Below are 22,170 nucleotides of genomic sequence, written 5' to 3'. Positions count from 1 at the left end.
AGCAAGGACCCTGCTGGGGCTGTTTGAGCACGAACCAATTCCTCCTAAGCTTGAAGTTGTAGGGCAGGGGAACTTCTTATTCTGTACTACACGGCCAGAACCACTGAGCATCACTAACAGGAAACTTTATGTTTTACAGTGTGGGATAGCTGAGATTTTGCATTTTCATCCAAAACCTTTGAGGTAAGACTTGAATTTATTCATTTCTTGATGACAGAGGGGAATTTGACCTAAGGGAACTGTGAATAGTTCTTAATTATGTACCATTTCCATGTTCTTAGAGCCGAACGCATTTTGGGGTGACTGGTTACACATGTTGGAAATCATTTCTCCATGAGGTCCTATTCTCAGAGACCACTTAGCCTCACTGAAGCCCAAAGTTAGAGGGGCATTTGGAACAGGCTGAGTTTTGACAGTGAGTTAGCAGCTGTAACTGCCCAATGGCAATAAACTCTTGTGTGCCAAGGCCTCCACTGCAAAGCATCCAACACGCATGCACTTTATAGACAGCGTCTTAACACTCCAGGGAGCCTTACTTCAAACTGGAAACAAACATCTCGCTGAAACCATATTTGACTGATTTTTAAGAATTCACTTAATTTTTGTGAGGAAAGAAAAATACACTGTTTTTCTTCTCTTTAAGCGGCAGGGATTCCAGCCTCGGAGTGCTAAATGCCACGCGCAGTTTAGGAATCATTCTGCTGCGTCCTAAAGAAGTTACTACCTGAGAGCAAAGCAAAAAGTCCACCAGTTTAAAGTCCTCTGCAGCAGAGAGCTCGCTGGTCAATCCTAAATCAATAGCTGTTGTGCATGCAGCAAACTCTTAATGGCAGAAAGAAAAGAACCCCATGGCATTTTCATGGGAAGAAAAGTCCCCGCACAGAAGCACTCGTGTCTCTGTGATTAAATCAGTTAAACTGAAAGCTGAAATCTCTCCTGTCAAAAGAGATTTGGGGGACAGGGCAGTGCTAAGTCTCCTGCTCCCAAGCTGCAGGATGAAAACCCAGAACAGGAGTTGGGTAGGAAGTTCTAACAGTCCATCGAGAGATCTAACAGCAAATGCCAACAATAGGAAAACTATGATTTGGTTTTGAGCAACAGTGATCATCTGAAAGATCAGAAAGTGTCTCTGATAGCTGTGAAAATACCGTCTTCCATTTGCACAAAGTAAGGCTTCCTTCCTAACTAGGTGGCTGTCCTGGCTTGCGGCAGATGCAGACATTCTGCAGGAGACAAGGGGATTAAGCAAGACAGTTGCTGTAAAACAATCCCTCAACAGCTTTAACCACAGAGATCGTTATAGTTCAGAGGGGGAAAGCAGGGGGAAAGGTTTCTGTGGCAATTGAAGATGTAGGTACCTACTCCTGGGAGTCAAGATTCTGGAAAGGCTACCTGCCAAGTCCTAAAATTGGGTCCTCACATTACCTTTTCACTCCTAACTAGCCCTTCACACCATGTTAGAGTGTGGGACAAGATGCCAAACTGAAGAGAGGGTCTCAGCCTGTGCCGAAGACAGCACTTCAAATCCTCACCCATCCGTTTGATCTCTGCTTTTTATTTCTCTCTCCCCCTTGTTCCTCAAGGCAGATACCTCGGCTGAATTAATAGCAGCCATGAGTGGGGGTTCGGATGCCGAGATGGCTATTTTTGGCGAAGCTGCTCCATACCTTCGAAAATCGGAGAAGGAGCGGATTGAGGCCCAGAACAAGCCTTTTGATGCGAAAACATCTGTCTTTGTGGCGGAGCCCAAGGAATCTTACGTGAAAAGCACCATACAAAGCAGGGAAGGAGGGAAAGTGACGGTCAAGACCGAAAGTGGAGCAGTAAGTGAGAATGCTCTGACCTCATTTTTCTGGCTCAATCCAGAGTCGAGGTCTCCCTTGCTAGGGCTGCTTGAGCCCACAGCCACCCTGGGATCCTCCTCCTAGTGTGTGGTCCTAAGATCTGGGAGCTAAAGGAATTCAGCCTACAGGATCTCCCCCTTCCCAAGCTCCCTCGGGAACCAGCCCATTATGGCCTCTACGATCTCCCTTCAGTCCCCTACTTCCAGGTCTAAATCTCCAAGTCTGAAAAAAATAAAACCACCCCCTTCTGTCACAAAAATTCCTGAGTTACCTACTTAGTTCCATAAAATATTGATACATTTAAAGAAGTTTCTTGTAATGAGTGGGATGAAAAAATTAAAAATGCTTGGCCTGGTGAAATGAGTGTAAAAGGGAAGGAAAAATGTTTAGAACGTGGGTAGCGCTGCAGTCACCAGGGGTCTTGGCACCTCTCTACCATGTACTGATTTCATTTCCCCTGCCTATACAACCCGGGAAGTAATGGTAGCTGGATCATGGAGGGATGGGTGGATTCCATCAACCCAGGCTGCACGAGGGTATGAAAAGCAAGCATGCTAAACCTTCTGAATTTGTACAATTAAAATACGCTCACAAAAAATAGCAACTCCTACATTATCACAAGAAACTGTCTTTCTTGGCATCGGACCTAAAAACTAATATGTTCATGGCTTTAAAAGGCACCGAATCATTATGTAATGGAAAGTATATTCCATTGCAGTTTTATAACCAAATCAAACAAGCAGACGTAAACCCTATCTCAAACTGGCCTGCTTTCTCGCCAGACTCTCACCGTCAAGGAGGATCAAGTCTTCCCGATGAATCCGCCCAAATATGACAAGATCGAGGACATGGCCATGATGACCCACCTCCATGAGCCCGGAGTGCTGTACAACCTCAAAGAGCGTTATGCGGCCTGGATGATCTACGTGAGAACCCTTGTTAGATCATTTATTTCTTTTTAAAACAAAGCCAGAGGCACTATATTGAATTTTCTCATTTCTTTCCCAGACCTACTCGGGCCTCTTCTGTGTCACCGTCAACCCCTACAAGTGGCTGCCGGTGTACAATCCCGAGGTGGTGGCGGCCTACCGAGGCAAAAAGCGCCAGGAGGCCCCGCCCCACATCTTCTCCATCTCTGACAACGCCTACCAGTTCATGCTGACGGGTGAGTGAGGCATCTGTTTATAGGAATTGTGCGCACACAATTGGGACGGACAAACAGAACTCACCCCAGTCTTATTATAAGACACCGCTGCCCCATGGGACTTGCCATTTCCAAAGAACAACACAGCCATGACATTGACTCTTTCTGGCAGTCATCTCCACTTTAGGATGGGAACAGTGACACTCCGGAATTCACTGACCTGCCCAAGCCAACAGGGCTAGCAAACACAAGCTCAGAGGAAGCCAAGAGCAGGTCTCTGAAAACAGATTAGTTACCTCTCATTTTTTTTTTCTGGTTTGGATACAAAAGTACAAATAGATCTGGGGGTGGGGGTGGGATTACCTCCTCAAGCAGTCCAAGGAAAGAGCTCTCAGCCGTATCCAGAGAACTCTGAATTCTTCTATGGATGTTGCCAACCTTGGGGACTGAGAGAGGGAATTGGATGGAATGTGGATACAGATGGACCTATAGAATTTCTCCCACTGACGTTGAAACGTTCTCCTTTCAGAGTCCGTGAGTCCCACCTTACCAAAATACTCATGATGGGCCCCAGAACAGCACTGAAAACTTTTGTCTTCCCTCACCAAATGTGCTGCCTCTGGATATAGCCTTAATTCCCCCCCCATTTCCTGTTCTTCTGTGGAGTTTTTGGTGGCCAGGGGACATTTTTTTCCCTGTTACTTTTGCCGCATTTGTTTGTAAATTGTCTTTTAAAATGGGAAAGAGGAGAATGTGACACACCAGGGACCCCTGTGGCAAACTGGAACTTTCCCCAGGATTCCGTGCCCAGAAGCAGTATTCTGGTAGTCCACAGAAACTAGCCACCTCCCGCAAAGTTACCCAGGACAGGCTCCCGTCAGAGGCTTCAATTCTCAGTGCTGCGATGTATGCCAACCCCTTCAAAGGACTCTCCAGGCTTTGGGGCCACCCTAAATCTAAAGTCACCCAGGCTTCCAAACATGCTTTTCATACAAAACGATGCAGAAGCATGGCACTGGCCTGCTTAATGTTATTTGAACATCACCTGAAAGACCAGGAGATTGTTTTCTTGTCTGTTCTCCCACTAGGTGCATCTGATTGTCCACGATTTTATTCATACTAGGGGAAAACGCCTCTTATTAATCAAATTCCAAACCCATTCCCTTGAATAGAAGCCTAAGATATTTTAAAGTCTAAGTTTGTATATACATCTAAATAACATCTAGACTTATATTGATTTTTCTGAAAATACTTTTAAACTTAGAATTCTCAAAAATCCACACTATCAATACAGAATTCCAGAGTTAATGGACTAGAAAAGTGATACAAATATATTATTAATATATAGACAAACATCTATAATATTAAAAGGAAAAGAAAAATAAATAAAAGCAAACACGTATCACTTCGGACCATTTCTTATTTGGCATCACCAGAAGTCAAATGAGTGACATCAAAGGCTGGACAGAGAACAAGACGTTGAGCAAATGTCTCCCGGAAGCCAAAAGGCCTGATTATCTGCAGCCTTAGCTAGGTCTGCAATTCATATTTAAAAAGCCATTTCCTCCTCTCTGAGTCTCAGCCTTCATGTCTAGTAAGCAGAAGACTTCACCTAAGCAGCGTCTGATGTTCCTAATGACCTCACAGTCCCGTGACTCATATTCCTCACAACAAAAATCACCCGGTGCCTGAGGTTTCTTTAGACTAATCCAGTGAGGTTGGAATAAATGAGAGAGGATATGAGACTGGCCGAATACTAATGACTATTCCTCTATAAGATGGGCCACCCCAGGGTCTTATCATCATAGTCTCTGTTCTCAAGTGTGCTTACATTGTCTAATAACATCATTTAAAAATAGTAATAAAGTATAACCCACACACACATTTAGATGGCAATGATTTTAAAAAAGAAAATAGGAGGTATGAGAAAGGAGGTGGAGAAATGAGGAGGCCGCCCCTGTTGTGGGGTGTAAAATGGCACAAGTGTTACAGAACACAGTGACATGGTTCTCAAGCAACTGAACTATAATTGGGGTCTGATCCATGGTCCCCACTTCTGGGAAGATAGCCAGAAGACCTGAAGCAGGCACTCGGAGAGCACTTGGTAGGCCATAGTCATGGTAGCATCGTTTACAACAGCGAAAATATGCAAGGTACCCACACACCGCCAGCAGAGGGGCAGTTAAGCCAAGGGTGGGATATTCATGGGATGGAATATTACTATTCTTTTAAAAGAGTCAGTTCCAACAGTGCCACAACACAAACCCTGAGGATGTGTTAAGCCAAAAAGCCACCAAGACAAACCCTGTGTGATTCTGCTTGCATGAGGGCTAGAGAGTAGTCACATTTGTCAACAGAGAGCTGAGGAGGGGTTGCCAGCTCCTGAGGACTGGGACGAACAGGAGACCCACTATGCCATGGCTACAGAGGGCGGGTTCTACAAGATGAAAAGAGGTCTGGAAGTGGAAGGGACTGTGATGGCTGCAGAGGGAACGTAATACCACACAACTACATACTTAAGATGGTGTGAATCTAACCGGCTTCACAGCTCTATGACGAGAGTGCTTGCCACATAAGTCTGAGGAACAGATTATGGATCCCTAGCACCCAAGCAAACGCAGCCTGGACCCGGGCCTGCTTGTAATCACAGTGTTGGGGACTCGTGGGTGGGGATCCCCCAAACAAGCCGGCTAGCTAGACTAGCTGTACCTGTGAGGTTTAGGTCTAACCGAGAGATCCTGCCTCAGGGGATGAAGTGCAGGGCGACCGAGGAAGGCTCCTCACATCAGTGTAGGGACCCTGTGTGTATACACACACACAGGTGCACATGCATGTACATATGTACACACGCGTGTTCACACACAGACACATTCAAAAATGAAAAGGTGGTAGATTTCATGTTATATGTGTTTTACCAAAAAAAATAATATAATGGGAAAAAAGAAATAGATGATTCCTTGCCTCTCATTTTCACGAATTTTACTCTACTACACCCAAAGTTGAAGTCACAGGAGCCATCTTTGAAGGGATCAAGTCTGGGTTCACCTGACTTCATTGCTTTATGTTGAATACGCATAGCTTTTTGCTTTGTTTTGTTTTGACTGGTGGTCTTTATTCCCTCCACAGATCGCGAGAATCAGTCTATCCTGATCACGTACGTGACTTTCTTCTTCTTTCTGATAGGCAGTGTCTGTCTCAACCATCGCAGGCATGTGCCACAGTTCTGATCTCCATTCCCTTGTGTTTGACAGTGGAGAATCCGGGGCCGGGAAGACTGTGAACACAAAGCGTGTCATCCAGTACTTTGCCACCATTGCAGTCACTGGGGAGAAGAAGAAGGAGGAGCCTGGCAAAATGCAGGTGGGTTTGGTAGCTAGAACAAAGATCCAGACTCTGCTGGGGTGCCTAGAAGTCTGGATCTCCAGATACAAGGATTGATCTTTCCCTTGCAGGGGACTCTGGAAGATCAGATCATCAGCGCCAATCCCCTTCTGGAGGCCTTTGGGAATGCCAAGACCGTGAGGAATGATAATTCTTCTCGCTTCGTAAGTTTCTTGGTCACAAAGGGACCGGCCCTTTCTGTCTTTACTTGCTATGGTCATCGTATCAAAATATTTCAGGTGCTTATCTCTGTGTGCTTCAATGTTTAGTACTAAAAACATCGTTATCTTTTCCAGGGCAAATTTATTAGAATCCACTTTGGTACCACCGGGAAACTGGCATCAGCGGATATTGAAACATGTGAGTAACAGCCTGCTGAAAAATCTAACTGGGGAAGCAAGCCAATTTGGTTGCAGGGGCGTTCTGCAACACTTTCTATGCAAAGAGTCTACCACCATAGTTGTCTGTGAGCTATTGTCAGACTCCCTCACAGTTCACTCTCTGTACCCCGTACCTCAATCTCAGGCTGGTGGTACCCTCTCATCTTTCAGAAAACTTCCAAACCTCGAGATCAACTCTAATTTCTACCCCCATGGTTACCTATGGGTGGGCTGTGGTTTGGTAAATCTATCTCTCCAAGGTAGACTTTCACCACAGATGGTGTAAGGTGATCCGGGGACACTAGAGGTCAGCTAACACACAGAGATCATGAATTCCCATTTAAAACTTGTCCCAGGGACGTGTACTTCAGTGGCCACACCTACATGGAAAGGTGCATGTCAGCTGTCATGTACGTTTCGGTTCTAATATGCAACCGCAGAATGAGAATCATGACAAAACCTCACTGGAGCCAAATGGAGCATCTTCAGTTCTGGAGACTAAAGTTTACAGTATGTCGAAAGAATAGATCGTTTTTCTAGTTCAATATCTTTCTTTCCAGATCTTCTGGAGAAGTCTAGAGTCACTTTCCAGCTAAAAGCTGAGAGGAGCTACCACATTTTCTATCAGATCACGTCCAATAAGAAACCAGAACTAATTGGTGAGAATTTAAATTTGTGGATGGAAGTTAAAGTTTCTATTACCAATTTCTCATGTTAAAACATAAATGGGAGGTGGGAAGGAGGCAGAAATTTTTTTTTTAAATATACCCTTCATTCTGTGTACCCAGAAATGCTCCTGATCACCACCAACCCATATGACTACGCCTTTGTCAGTCAGGGGGAGATCACAGTGCCCAGCATTGATGACCAAGAAGAGTTGATGGCCACAGATGTAAGTCATAACATATACAAACATTTTTTAAAGCCAGTTATGTATGGGAATGGCAGCAGCAAACTCTACATAGGTGTGCTTGTCTTAGTGTATATTATAAATTCTCATAAATAATGTCTTCCACCCTAACCTCTGCCCTTTCATCTTTCCTGGTAGAGTGCCATTGACATTCTGGGTTTCTCATCCGAAGAGAAAGTCTCCATCTATAAACTCACAGGGGCCGTGATGCATTATGGGAACATGAAGTTCAAGCAGAAGCAGCGTGAGGAGCAAGCTGAGCCAGATGGCACTGAAGGTACCCAAAGACCGTCTAACTGGGTTGGAATAGCAGAATTTTTGAATAGAAACACTTGGACGTCCACCCTAAACTCATGTCTCCTTGTGACTGCATTTCTGAAGAAGAGTGCACATTTGTTTATACACATGCCTTCCTCATCCACCTCATTTCTCATTCTCCATCACCTCATCATCACTGCTGATTCAAATAAGCTATCCCAAACCCCAACAGCCACATAGAAGCTCAACTGAGGGCGGGGGAAATGGAGACAGAATGAGGTGGAGTAATATCCCTGCTTTGTCTTGACAAAGGTAGGTAGGAATACACAACAGATTTACATATTGTTTTAGCATTAGGCAGGAAAGCCTAGGAGCTAGGAGTCGACAATCTTTGCAGAGGGTGAGAGGTGAAGGGTGCTCCTCGGCACATCTGTATGTATGTAGGTGCTGTCTACATGTAAATCCCTCCAGGCCAGAAAGCAAGGAAGATACAAAGGAAACGAACAAAGAAAAATCATGTGCTCCACATATGAAAAAGCATTCAGTACATAGGAACCGCCACCCAGTTATTCCCCTGCCCCCAAACCTTCCCCAACCAACCTAGCCTGACATTCTTCTCCCTCTCCTTCTTTCCTTCTCCCTCGATTTTCTCCCGACTTTTCCTTTGAGAACAACACATAGCATTACGTATATTTTTAGAGAGGATCACTCAGTTTAATTAACCCCCACTATTTCAGATAAAGAAGTAAGTACCTCTGGAAGAGCACCCACATGGTGGCTCACAACCATCTGTAATGAGATCTGGCGCCCTCTTCTAGCGTGTGGGCATACATGGAGGCAGAATGTTGTATACACAATAAAAATAAATAAATAAAAAGTGCGAACTTATTAAAAAAAAAAAGAAGTAAGTACCTTTGGTCTAGTCAGGTTAAATGGAGAGAGGTAAAAGCTGCCTAAGAGTCCATGTACTCGGCCTCTTTCCTTTCCCTAACAGTGAGTGTCATGTTTATCTCACTCTTCCGGCAATACCTGAAGTCTTACAGGGAGGGACCATGTCACAGAGAGTCACAATAAGCATTGTTTACATGTTTATGGCTAATGAAAATGTTCTCAAATCCTACTTGCAACAAGTCACTTTGATCAACCATTCAATGGCAACCAGGCGCCTTAATATACATAATAAAGAATCTTACTTGACTTTATCTGAAATTATTTAAAGTTTTTTTTTAATCTAAGTAGCAGAGTAATTAAATAGGAGAAAGACAAAGGGATGAGGATAAATGTTAAACATTTCTTGGTTTGTGTCACCACAGTGGCTGACAAGGCTGCCTATCTCCAGAACCTGAACTCTGCTGACCTGCTCAAAGCCCTGTGCTACCCCAGGGTCAAGGTCGGCAATGAGTACGTCACCAAAGGCCAGACGGTGCAGCAGGTAAATGCATGCCCTCTGTGAAGCACACCAAGGTCTACATGGCACGGCTTAATAACGCTAACAATTATCACTGTATCTACAAAGGTGTACAATGCAGTGGGCGCCCTGGCTAAAGCCGTCTATGAGAAGATGTTCCTGTGGATGGTCACCCGCATCAACCAGCAGCTGGACACCAAGCAGCCCAGACAGTACTTCATTGGGGTCTTGGACATCGCTGGCTTTGAGATCTTTGATGTAAGTTATCTTCACATTAATAAAAACTGAGGGACACAATTTGGAATTTTGATGTACTAAGTGATAATCATTTATATTATTCATATTGTTTGCTTCAACACTAAGAGTTTGCCCCAAAATATCTAAGAGATAATAGAAAAATAATAACAATAATAACTAAATTTATTGAAAAGTCAGTATATTTTTGATATTACTCTAGGGACTTCAAAATGTTGCTTCATTAAACCTTCACTGAAGAGAAGTAAATGTTACTATTATTATTACAACAGAAATTGCAGATACAATGAAAATCAAATGTGCTAAAGATTCCACAGGCATGTAACACAAAGCCAAGATAGAATCTGTCTGAAGCAATTGGTACTTATCAAGGCATCTTACACTGATTCCTGGGCATGGAAGGGAGAAAGCTCAGAGGCAGGAGCCCAGCCATAGGTGCTGGCCTCTTGTCTTCCAGGTTAACATCATATAAACTATTTCAAGTCCAGGCTTCAGCTTTATCCTGGGTAAAGAGAGAGTAAATGGTTGCAAAGACCCTCAGATCTTCCACTACTACTCCGCACCAGATCTCTGCTTTCATAGATCAGACAAGGGGGTTACCTGATGTCAACAGAAAAGAAACCAAACCGTCCATTCCATTTTACACATCAACTAAATGTCTTAACATAAGTTTTCTTTAATAACATGACAGCCAAAGATAAGAGTGTTAACCACTCCTAGAAATAGAGAATAGAGAGTTCTACCTCTGCTAGCAAGCTTTTCTAATAAATCACTTTCCCATTCTCTTTTGCATCAGAATCATAAAGCACAGGGCCATGCTTGTACCTTGATAAACATTCTTGTCTTTGCATTTTCACAGGTGAAAAGAAAGTAGATTCTTTTAGAACTGTAGTATATTAGGCAGACAGACAGACAGACAGATGATGAATAAAATGTGGAAGGTTGGTTCTCCAGGCATGCTGGTGCGCACCTGCAAACTCAGTACTTGGGAGGCAGAAACAGATAGATCTCTGTGAGTTCCAGGTCAGCCAGATTTATAGAGTGAGCTGAAGGACAGCCAGAGTTACTTAGTGAGACTCTGTCTCAAAAAAGAAGGGAAGATAAAAGAAAGGCAGGAAAGAAGGGAAGAAGAGAGGGAGTAGAGGAAGGAAGAATGGAAAGAAGGAAGAATTGAATGAAAGAAGGAAGGGAGGGAGGGAGGGAGGGAGGAAGGAAGGAAGGAAGGAAGGAAAGAAGGAAAGAAGGAAAATTGTAGTGTAATTGATATCTGAGAACCTAAAAGAATGTCCAGCCTTCATGAGAAAGGTATTTATCCCTGGGAATGTTGAACCAACGGCAATTAGCGTAAATACTTAAGTTTAACCTCATCATTCTGTTCAGATTATTTCCCATAAGGAATATTTCCATTAACAGATTTTGCTCCCATGAATAAGCACTTAACCTGGGAAATCTCTACTTCTCTGTGTAGTTCAACAGCCTGGAGCAGCTGTGCATCAACTTCACCAACGAGAAGCTGCAGCAGTTCTTCAACCACCACATGTTCGTGCTGGAGCAGGAGGAGTACAAGAAGGAAGGCATCGAGTGGGAGTTCATCGACTTCGGGATGGACCTGGCCGCCTGCATCGAGCTCATCGAGAAGGTTCGTATAGCTGTGATGGAAGGGTCTGTCTGTGAGGATGACTCTCAGATGTCCTGCGAAGCATTACTGTCGCCTGAGATCCAAACAAACTGGAAGAGCACTATTTAGAAATCACTTCCTCTTCACAACTTCTACATGAAGAAGGGGATAGCTTCATTTAGCTCCTCCCCCATTAGGTCCTAATCCTGAGTCATATCCAGGGTAAAGGCAGCTGTGACCACTCCATGTGTGACCATCGGCTTCACTAGAACCGCTCTTGCTAGCTCTCATCTGCCTCCATCATAGTTCGGGAAGTCATTCACAGTAATAAATGCTTTCCTAAATAAAAACTGATGCAGAGACAATACAGTCAGCACACCAGAAACCAAGAGGTCAAATTGCTTGTACTCCTTAATAATCTATATTTAAGGAGACTAAACATCTAAAATATCTTAAGTAGTATTTGGGTTATTTATACTGTTTTTTCTTACTGTACATGGAGTCAAATATTATTCTCAGACAGAAGTGTGTGTGCGTGCGCGTGTGTGTGTGTGCGCGTGTATGTGTATGTACACACTCAAACACGTGCAGGTACATCTGTGCACATGTGGATACCAGAGAAGGATGCTAGGTATCTTATTTTATCACATTCTGCTGCAGTCTCTTGTGACCAGGCCTCTACTAGGCTGGTGACCTTCTACTTTCCCTACAGCAATGGGGCTACAGGTAGATACACAGCCACGCCTAGCTTTTATGTGGGCTCTTATACAGCAAGCACTCTTACCCACTGAGCTAGTTTCCCAGTACCAGTACATCCTTTTTTAAGCAAAATAAAATGTTGACAACAAATTTATTCATTTAACAGGGGGGAAGTATGATAATAAAAAGCATTTAACAAATTACCTACAAATTCCTTGGGATTTGTATCCAGCTGTTCTTTTAACTGACCCTAATGCTACAGATTGAATGAGAGATGATTTAGTGGGAAGGTCATTCTAGGAACAACAAAGGGACATTTGAGCACGAAGCCTGACTTACTCTGCATTTAGAATTAATTGGTGGTGCTTATAAATCAAATGGCAGCCACCATGTCTGCATCCATTGAGAAGAGTGAGGTTGACATAGGTCTCCTTTTCTGAATCCAGCCCCTGGGCATCTTCTCCATCCTGGAAGAGGAGTGCATGTTCCCCAAGGCAACAGACACCTCCTTCAAGAACAAACTGTATGACCAGCACCTGGGCAAGTCCAACAACTTCCAGAAGCCCAAGCCAGCCAAAGGCAAGGCTGAAGCCCACTTCTCCCTCGTTCACTATGCGGGTACTGTGGACTACAACATCACTGGTTGGTTGGACAAGAACAAGGACCCTTTGAACGACACCGTGGTGGGATTGTACCAGAAGTCAGCCATGAAAACTCTGGCCAGCCTCTTCTCCACCTATGCCAGCGCTGAAGCAGGTACTTTCTATGTCCCTCATCTAATCAAACTATTCCCCTAGAATGTTCCTACGCTGCTCTGGCCTCTGGGAGTCTATTCTATTGATGGTTTTTTTCTTCATCTCAGATGCTGGTGCGAAAAAAGGGGCTAAGAAGAAGGGTTCTTCTTTCCAAACCGTGTCAGCTCTCTTCAGGGTAAAGTATAAAAATATATTCAGTTTCTGTGGATTGTAAGTATAGGTTTTAAAATAAATCAGCAGGGAATGGCATGGTGATGGGAATCACTTTAGATATTCACTCTCATCAGGATAGATCTAAAGCCATACTTGGGTAGGGATGGGTGCTTTATTCTTTATTCCTTATTACAATTATCTGAAGCATTCAAGAATGTCCACATGTCCTTAGAACTTCTTGGGTACACACACACACACACACACACACACACACACACACACACACACGTTAAATGCCAATAATGAGGATGCTTTTAAAGAAAGCACTTCTGACCCTCAATGTTATCCCTGTGATGGCTGCATTCCTGTCTCACTGACAGCATCATTTGAGGATGTTCTTGAGTTTCCCTTTGTTTTCTTTGGGATAGGATCTTCCCACGTAGGCCAGGCTGACCTTGAATTTGTGAACTTGTTACCTCAGACTCATGTGCCACCTTGCCAGGGTTCAAATTTCCTTTGAAAATGAACAAGAGATACATTCTTTAGAAGATTCTCTCACCAAAACACCTTTCACCCTGAGATGGATTGGACATCTTTAGAAAAGATGAAAGCCACCTGAAACCAAGTCTAGTGACCTGAATGGATGGTTAACTACAAAAGAATAAGACTTCTATTTACAAAATAGTGTAGCTTTTTCATTACGTCCATGAACATTTCCATAATTCTTCTGCAGCAAGGCTCTTCTTGAGAGGAGCATGTAAGATGTCTACTCTGGGGACTGCCTGTGAGGATTTTCATGCCTCATTGCTTTGAACTAAAATGCAGGTGTGACCTACCAAGGAAATTTGTTCCTATTCTTTTCCCATCTCACTCTGATCTGTATTATCCAGCGAGACAGATGGTTGCTTTGTCAACTTGTCTGGAAAGGTCTTTTCGGGCTTAGCTATCCAGGTTGTTTGTTTTGATTTTCTAGTGACTGGGATGCGAAAAAAGCGTAAGTGAGAGACATGTGTGTTCTCTATGGATAAGGGAAACATTCTCTGTCATAATCAATTATTTCATTCTCAGAATAACCCCTCCCCCGTGGACTTTAGATGGAAAATGTTTTCAGGCACCCAAGATCCACCCACACAAAATTATATCACCTCACATGTCTATACTCTCCAAACAACAAAACAAGAAATTAGAAGATGCTGTGAATGATTTTTTAAAAAAAAGGGAAGGAGGGAAGGAAGGAAGGAAGGAAGGAAAGAAGGAAGGAAGGAAGGAAGGAAGGAAGGAAGGAAGAGCACAGGTTGGCGCGACTGCTAACCCAGGTTTTCACTGAGAATTGCTAGCTACGGTGAACATCACGAGTGCTGGAAAACAAAAGAGGCCACAGAGATCAACTTCACCATTTTCAGATGAGGCCCAGGGAGACATGGAAGGGCACAGCATCAGCTGACTCCCTAGAGAGCCTGTAGTCTTTGTTTTCTGGTGCTGGCTGAGAATTCTGCCTGTTTATGAAGGCAACTGGCTTTGCTGTCTGGACCTCGGTGTTACAATGGATACCTTGGTAATCCGCATTTATTTCCAATACTTTGGCTTTCTGGCTGTTTAGCAGCTTAAATACTGAAGCCTTCCAAAACAGCAACTAAAGCCTCATACACCAATGTCCAGTAGCCAAGAGTGTGCTGGGTAATTTTTACCTCCCCCACAAAGAGAAATAAAGAAACTCAAAACACAACTTTCTCAAGACCCTTCTGTCTCACTTTCTAGGAAAACTTAAACAAACTGATGACCAACCTGAGAAGCACACATCCTCACTTTGTGCGGTGCATCATCCCCAATGAAACTAAAACCCCCGGTAAGACACGGAACACTGATAACAAACTAGGCTCCGTCTGAAAGTTCAGCATCCGGGACTTAACTCCTTTCTCTATTTGCAGGGGCCATGGAGCATGAACTGGTCCTGCACCAGCTGAGGTGTAACGGTGTGCTGGAAGGCATCCGCATCTGCCGGAAGGGCTTCCCCAGCAGGATCCTGTATGGGGACTTCAAACAGAGGTCGGTCCCCTTGGCTGGAAGATGCTGAAGGCTATGAATATTTATCGTCCGAGTTGCTGTGCTTTGCTCATTACAATTCGTGTTTCCTACTTAGCATCGTTATACAAATGAAAAGTCAAACAATTCAGTCCTGTGATAGAGGATAGAATAGCAGGCTGGGTCACATCTTGATCTTCGAGAACCATTAGATCTCTACTTCCCTTTTTGTTTTGGGATTTAAACAGATAAATTTTTTTTCTGGTGGCCACTGGGCAAGCGATAGCCCCTTTCTGACCATTCCTTCTGTGTTTGATGAAACAGATACAAAGTTTTAAACGCAAGTGCCATACCAGAGGGACAGTTCATCGACAGCAAGAAGGCCTCGGAGAAGCTCCTGGGCTCTATTGATATCGACCACACCCAGTATAAATTTGGACATACCAAGGTATGGCCGCGACTCCTGTACTCCTGACCCATGTACCTGCAGCCCTTCCTGTGCCTGCTGAAGTGCGGGGATGACTCGTGACTTTCTGCTTCTCCAGGTTTTCTTCAAAGCTGGCCTCCTGGGTCTCCTGGAAGAAATGAGAGATGAAAAGCTGGCCCAGATAATAACAAGAACGCAAGCGGTCTGTAGGGGATACCTAATGAGAGTCGAGTATCAGAAGATGCTGCTGAGGAGGTAACAGCTAGGAGCAGCAGTGGGATCACAGGGGTCCCTGCGGACTCTCCATCAGCCTTCCCCGTGCACTGAGCCTTTCATTCTTCAATTAGCATGAGCTTTCACCACTATAACATGCAAACTTTAGTGTCGGCCTTCAGGCTCGGCTTCCCTGAACTTCTCTCCTGCCCCACTCCCCATCCAGCTCACGCACAAAAACACTCCGCAGCAAGCAGTTTTCATCACCCTCGTCTCTGTTCCCAGCTCCCCGTGGGATCCCATGCCAAATCCAAGCTGCTTGGCTTGGCTGTCAGGGTCTTCTATTCTGTTATATCTTTCACGACAGAATATCATAGCAAAGATGTTCTATCATAGCTTTCATGTCTAACCACACACCCTTTCCCGGTCATGCTAGACAGCTCGTTCACCTCCTATTCTCTTGTCTGTGCAGCCATTGTCCACCATTTATATCTACCTAGTCACAAGTTCGTTTCTTCTTTCCCAAATTATCTTCAAACAATTTATTTACACAATATTTTTGCACATTGCTCTAGCTACTAGCCAGGCCCACATTTTGCTCATTCTGTTCAGTTGTATTTTTTGGTTAGCATTACATCTTTATCACAGCTTGTGCCATGGTATCTGCCTTCTCAGAGTCAGAATTCCTAGAAACTGAGCTAATAGAAATAAAACCTGCATGCTAATCAACTTAAAGATGCCTATATGTAAGGCCGGATGGTGGTGGCGCACGCCTTTAATCCCAGCACTCGGGAGGCAGAGGCAGGCAGATCTCTGCGAGTTCGAGACCAGCCTGGTCTACAAGAGCTAGTTCCAGGACAGGCTCCAAAACCACAGAGAAACCCCGTCTCGAAAAACCAAAAAAAAAAAAAAAAAAAAAAAAGATGTCTACATGTTCCTATAAGCCAGCCAAACCTTGCCGACCCATTGCTACCATTTTGAAATCCTGTACCAATATTACTACTTCAACTTTTTATTTAAATGGAACAATTTTGGAGCTTAATCCTTGAAAAAAAAAAAAAAAAAAAAAAAAACACAGCTCACTGATACAACTGAACTGACAGGACTATGTCACTCTAAGAATTTAGAAAAGCCAGTATGTTATCTGGAGACACTAAGAAGGGAAGTGTGACTAACCCAGAGGTGACGGAAAGAGGGAAGATTTGAAGAAAAGAGTGGCTGAACTTGAGAGGAGGCAAATCCTCGGCTGGCAGCCCGTAGCTGTGCGGCAGCAGCAGGACAGCACAATCCTATTACAATATGCCCTCCTAGCCACTACTCTCATATGAGTGAGCTCTCTCTGTGGCAGGGGTCTCTCAGACAGTACAGTCTGTGCCCTCCAGACTCAGGCTGTCTTTGGCAGCTCACCAGGGGCTGAGCACACTCAATTGCTCCTTATGAATCACGCTCATATTAGCAAAGTAGCCGACACTGAGGACTACGGACTAACTCTGATTGTGAGAATGTACATGTGTCGGCACAGGAAAAGCCTGTTGTCTGCAAGAAATGTCAATCACATTGCTGCTAATGGAACAATTACACCACCTTCTCCCACATTCCAGAGAGTCCATCTTCTGCATCCAGTACAACGTCCGCGCCTTCATGAATGTGAAGCACTGGCCCTGGATGAAGCTCTTCTTCAAGATCAAACCCCTGCTGAAGAGCGCGGAGACCGAGAAGGAGATGGCCAACATGAAGGAAGAGTTCGAGAAAACCAAAGAGGAGCTCGCCAAGTCAGAGGCAAAGAGGAAGGAGCTGGAGGAAAAGATGGTCACTCTCCTCAAAGAGAAAAATGACCTGCAACTCCAGGTTCAATCGGTGAGTGGTCTGAGGTGAACCCGTCACATGATCATGCTCTTGGGACCTGCCTGGCCTTCCGGAGACTATCACTTACAACATGGGACTTTACTTGAGGAAAAAAATCTTTTTTTGGGGGGGGGGAACAATAATGGCTTTATTTTGTTAGTACCTTGCTTACCTTTCAATATTGTGTTGAGAAGGAAAGTTACAATTTCTTCCACATTACACAAGGGAAAGGGAAGATTCAGTAACATCACAAAATTGAACAACTTTTAAGCAAGCAGTTTAAAGCTGCATCCCTAAATCTTACTCACATATTTTACCTCTTTGGCTTTAGCTGCCTTGTCCCAGCCTTAAAGACAGAATTCTGAGCTGAGCCTACCTGTACAGGCCTTTAATGACAGCTACTCCAGAGGCCAAGTCAGGAGGATCCCAAGTCAGGGCCTGTGTAGGCTATAAAATAAGTTCAAAGTCAGCCTCAGCAACAGAGTAAGAGTTTGTCTCAATAAAAAGTGAAAAAGGATTAGAAACACAGCTCACTGATACAACATTTTTGCCATCTGCTGAAAATTCTGGGTTTAGTCCTTAGCACAACACAAGAAAGCAAAGCAAGCAAACAAAACAACAAAAAATCTGCCAGGATAGAAATAAGAAATCCAAGTGCTGACTGCGGGATGGTGGGGCACGCCTTTAATGCCAGCCCTCGGGAGGCAGAGTCAAGAGAACCTTTGTGAATTCAAGACCAGCCTGGTCTACTGGGGGATGGTGGCGCACGCCTTTAATCCCAGCCCTCGGGAGGCAGAGTCAAGAAAATCACTGTGAATTCGAAACCACCTGAGTTCCAGGACAGGTGCCAAACTGCAGAGAATCCCTGTCTCAAACAAAACAAACAACAAAACAAAACAAAAAAAACCCCAAGTGCTTAAGACCATCTTATAAGTTAAGATAAACAGCACTCGAGAGGCATAGGCAGGCACATCTCTGTGAGCTTAAGACCAGTAGGCCTACATAGTGAGTTCCAGGACAGCCAGGATTCTATAGAGAGACCCTGTCTTAAAAAGTGAATGAAGAAGAAGTCAAGATAATAAGTCATCCCTCCTTTCCTAACCCTCGAGATTTAACTCAACAAATATACATACTTGTATCTGCTCGATTTGAACTACCCTGGAAGGCAGTGCAGGGCATCCTCCCCAACTCTTGAATTAGTATGGAGTCTCTTTATGCCACTGGTGATGAGTCCAGAAAGAAGTTGGAGCCACAGTGGGGAGTGAGTTTAGCAACAGCACTTTAGCCAGACATAACCTCCCATTTCCTTGGTCAACAAGCCCAACGGTGTTAGGAAGACATTGCGAGAAGGATGGTTTTCCAAATGCTTAGGACAAGATCCTCTCTATCCCTTTTCCTGGTGGACCAGTAAGACTAAATATGCACTGAGCCTATCACTATAAAAGAGAAAAGCAAGAACCTGAGACATCTTTGGCCTCAGTGGCTTAAAACACTGAGATGGAACAACCACTGAAGGAGGTAGAGAAAGGCCCAAGGCAGAGTAATCTCGGAAATTCCTGGCTGAATTTTTGAGTTCTTTAATCAGTTACTTGTAGAATTTTATGAGGTGATATTGTTTCTCAGAATTATTTGTTCTTATAGATTGTGAAATTTATTTTGAGGCTAATAGGCCATCCTTTAAATAGAAATGGAAGCTTCAAGCCATTATAGTATTGTTATGGACCATCATAAATGTTTGAATGAATTGAAAAGGTTGAATGAATTGAAATGTATTTAATTTACTTTTTACTTATATTGGCTTTCAATTCTATTTGACAACTAATACTTTGATAAAAATGATTGGCACCAAAACTAACCAATGCCACTAAATCAACATCTTTGACTATAACAACTAAAGAGCTCTCAGAAATGATTGATCATAACCTCCTTCTTTATATATGAAAAACTAGGAGGGAAAGCAACTTTCCCAAGACAACACTTGAGGATGTTTGGAGACAAGAATCCAGACTTACTTCCCTGTCTGCAAACCTGTCTCTTCCTCTAGACACAGATCTAGCCATACCTTCTCGGGCCCGATCACTGTGTACACTCCTTTGCATCTAAACACCCAGTTTCACTTTTTAATTAGTTGCAAGTTTCTAAGTCAGATAAAATAGTCAATTAAAGGTGCTTTTATATTTGTGCTGAGAAATTCAACAGAATTCAGATGAACACTAAATACTTTGTGCAAAAATAAAAATAAGTTTCAAAATAAGAAACAGACATCTAAGTGTCTTGAATCCACAGGAAGCAGACAGCTTGGCCGATGCCGAGGAAAGGTGTGAACAACTGATCAAAAACAAAATCCAGCTGGAGGCCAAAATCAAGGAGGTGACCGAGAGAGCCGAGGACGAGGAGGAGATCAACGCCGAGCTGACGGCCAAGAAGAGGAAGCTGGAGGACGAATGCTCAGAGCTAAAGAAAGACATCGACGACCTTGAGCTGACCCTGGCCAAGGTGGAGAAGGAGAAGCACGCCACAGAGAACAAGGTATGAGCACTAGTGGCTGCACGACATGGAGGTTCTGCCGAGCAATTGGGCTGCCTTTTTGCTGAGACTATTTCTTTCTAACTCCCTAAGGTGAAAAACCTCACGGAGGAGATGGCAGGCCTGGATGAAAATATCGCCAAGCTGACCAAGGAGAAGAAGGCCCTCCAAGAGGCCCACCAGCAGACCCTGGATGACCTGCAGGCAGAGGAGGACAAAGTCAACACCCTGACCAAAGCCAAAACCAAGCTTGAACAGCAAGTGGATGATGTAAGCATGTTTTAAATGGCCTTTTGAAATATTTCTTTAAATGTATTACAGTTTTAGCAGAGTTCTCTTTCCCATCAGCTTGAAGGATCACTGGAGCAGGAAAAGAAGCTTCGGATGGACCTAGAAAGAGCGAAGAGGAAGCTGGAGGGGGATCTCAAGCTGGCCCAAGAATCCACAATGGACATAGAAAATGACAAACAGCAACTGGATGAGAAGCTTAAAAAGTAGGGGATCCAGAAAGAATTCTATGTGATGCCATCTTTCAAATAATTCACATATTAATATGTCTGCTATTCTGTCTAAAGGAAGGAGTTTGAAATCAGCAATCTGATGAGCAAAATCGAAGATGAGCAAGCCGTAGAAACCCAGCTGCAGAAGAAGATCAAGGAGCTGCAGGTGAATTGTCTCACTTTTTTTATTTTATTTTTTTTAGGTGTTTTGTGACAGGGCCATACTATGTAATCCGGTCCAGGTTGATCTCAAACTAACAATTCTTCTATTTTAGTATCCTGAGTTCTGGGATAAAAGGCCTGGACAACCCTGCCCAGTTCCTCATCTTTCTGTTTTTTTTTTCTTTTTTTTTTCTTAACGTACCCCCAAACACTAAAACTGATATGAATTTGAGATGGGTTAGTGTACTTGTTTGATTTCCAGGCCCGCATTGAGGAGCTGGAGGAGGAAATCGAGGCAGAGAGGGCCTCCAGGGCCAAAGCAGAGAAGCAGCGCTCTGACCTCTCCCGGGAACTGGAGGAGATCAGCGAGAGGCTGGAAGAAGCTGGCGGAGCCACTTCTGCCCAGATCGAGATGAACAAGAAGAGAGAGGCTGAATTCCAGAAGCTTCGCAGGGACCTGGAGGAGGCCACCCTGCAGCATGAAGCCACATCAGCCGCACTTCGGAAGAAGCACGCAGACAGTATGGCGGAGCTTGGGGAGCAGATTGACAACCTGCAGCGGGTCAAGCAGAAGCTGGAGAAGGAGAAGAGCGAGCTGAAGATGGAGATCGACGATCTTAGCAGTAATGCAGAGACAGTCGCCAAAGCCAAGGTACTGAATGCCGTCTCTAGACGAGGGCAATGAGCCAGAAAAACAGCACCCATTGTTCTTGGCATCGAATGTGGTTCTCAGGCATTTTGTTCCATTTATTCGAATATTTTCTGTCCTAATATATTCCTGAAGTTAGTTTTCTAAAAGTACTGGCTATACCCCCACTAAGATGACTTCGAAATCCACTTCAGTGAATGTCGACATCATTGGCTATATGGGTGATTTCCAATAATAAATGTAACAGGTATGTTGAATTCTGGCATATGCCAAAGCAGCAACTTCGTAACTTTCTACTCGCAAGCTCACATATTTTTAAAAATATATTTCATTCTTTTAATATTAAAATATCTTAACACTTTAGAAATCAGGGTTTATCTTTTCTTTCCCTGCCTGTATTCAGTTTTGATTCTTCCTTGTCACGTGATCCATAGGGCAACCTTGAGAAGATGTGCCGCACCCTGGAGGACCAGGTGAGTGAGCTGAAGAGCAAGGAGGAGGAACAGCAGCGGCTGATCAATGAGTTGACCTCCCAGAGAGGGCGCCTGCAGACGGAAGCAGGTAGGGACACCTTCTCTGGCTCTGCAAACCTGCACTGCATGAATGAGATTCTTCCTATCTAGCAAAACTCTCACTTTTCGAGGGAAATCAGCAAACTATCAGAATTTTTCAAGGCAGGCCACAAAGGTGTGGGGAAGCAAAACTAACTAGACAGGTTTGCTCTGCGCCTGTGGCAATCCTGTCTGCAAATCTGCACTTTGACTTCAATTTTTTGTTATTTTCCATTTCTATAACAGTATTTAAAAATGAATAAAAATTGCATCCACCAACACACCGCTTATTGCTATACCCTGAGTTCTCCCCTTTTACTGTTGTTAGGTGAGTATTCCCGACAGTTAGATGAGAAAGACGCCTTAGTCTCTCAGCTCTCAAGAAGCAAGCAGGCATTTACCCAGCAGATTGAGGAGCTGAAGCGTCAGCTTGAGGAAGAAACCAAGGTGAGTTTTACCATAGATCTTGA

At 44.0% G+C, this 22,170-nt stretch overlaps 1 protein-coding gene across 1 annotated transcript in view; it reads left to right on the top strand.

Moving 5' to 3' along the window:
* Positions 1–1,613: 1,613 nt before the first annotated feature.
* Myh8 (myosin heavy chain 8) overlaps positions 1,614–22,170 on the top strand; it is a 30,180-nt gene continuing 9,623 nt past the window's right edge. Inside the window, exons 1-27 of the mRNA XM_041664493.1 lie at positions 1,614–1,823; positions 2,627–2,770; positions 2,853–3,009; positions 6,115–6,142; positions 6,240–6,348; positions 6,441–6,533; positions 6,666–6,729; positions 7,310–7,408; positions 7,538–7,641; positions 7,798–7,936; positions 9,231–9,349; positions 9,434–9,583; positions 11,049–11,219; positions 12,344–12,653; positions 12,760–12,827; positions 14,564–14,651; positions 14,734–14,851; positions 15,152–15,275; positions 15,373–15,509; positions 17,069–17,324; positions 19,599–19,841; positions 19,932–20,108; positions 20,187–20,332; positions 20,414–20,504; positions 20,763–21,152; positions 21,584–21,710; positions 22,029–22,147. Coding sequence (XP_041520427.1) covers positions 1,614–1,823; positions 2,627–2,770; positions 2,853–3,009; positions 6,115–6,142; positions 6,240–6,348; positions 6,441–6,533; positions 6,666–6,729; positions 7,310–7,408; positions 7,538–7,641; positions 7,798–7,936; positions 9,231–9,349; positions 9,434–9,583; positions 11,049–11,219; positions 12,344–12,653; positions 12,760–12,827; positions 14,564–14,651; positions 14,734–14,851; positions 15,152–15,275; positions 15,373–15,509; positions 17,069–17,324; positions 19,599–19,841; positions 19,932–20,108; positions 20,187–20,332; positions 20,414–20,504; positions 20,763–21,152; positions 21,584–21,710; positions 22,029–22,147 — 3,981 coding nt within the window. The remainder of the gene's footprint in view (positions 1,824–2,626; positions 2,771–2,852; positions 3,010–6,114; positions 6,143–6,239; positions 6,349–6,440; positions 6,534–6,665; positions 6,730–7,309; positions 7,409–7,537; positions 7,642–7,797; positions 7,937–9,230; positions 9,350–9,433; positions 9,584–11,048; positions 11,220–12,343; positions 12,654–12,759; positions 12,828–14,563; positions 14,652–14,733; positions 14,852–15,151; positions 15,276–15,372; positions 15,510–17,068; positions 17,325–19,598; positions 19,842–19,931; positions 20,109–20,186; positions 20,333–20,413; positions 20,505–20,762; positions 21,153–21,583; positions 21,711–22,028; positions 22,148–22,170) is intronic.

This window comes from Microtus oregoni, unplaced genomic scaffold (genome assembly GCF_018167655.1).
Source record: "Microtus oregoni isolate MIOR12 unplaced genomic scaffold, Mior012 000015F_ref0000493, whole genome shotgun sequence".
Classification (NCBI taxonomy): Eukaryota; Metazoa; Chordata; class Mammalia; order Rodentia; family Cricetidae; genus Microtus; species Microtus oregoni.
Note: the sequence above shows the minus strand (reverse complement) of the source record. Positions and strands in the feature narration are given on the sequence as shown.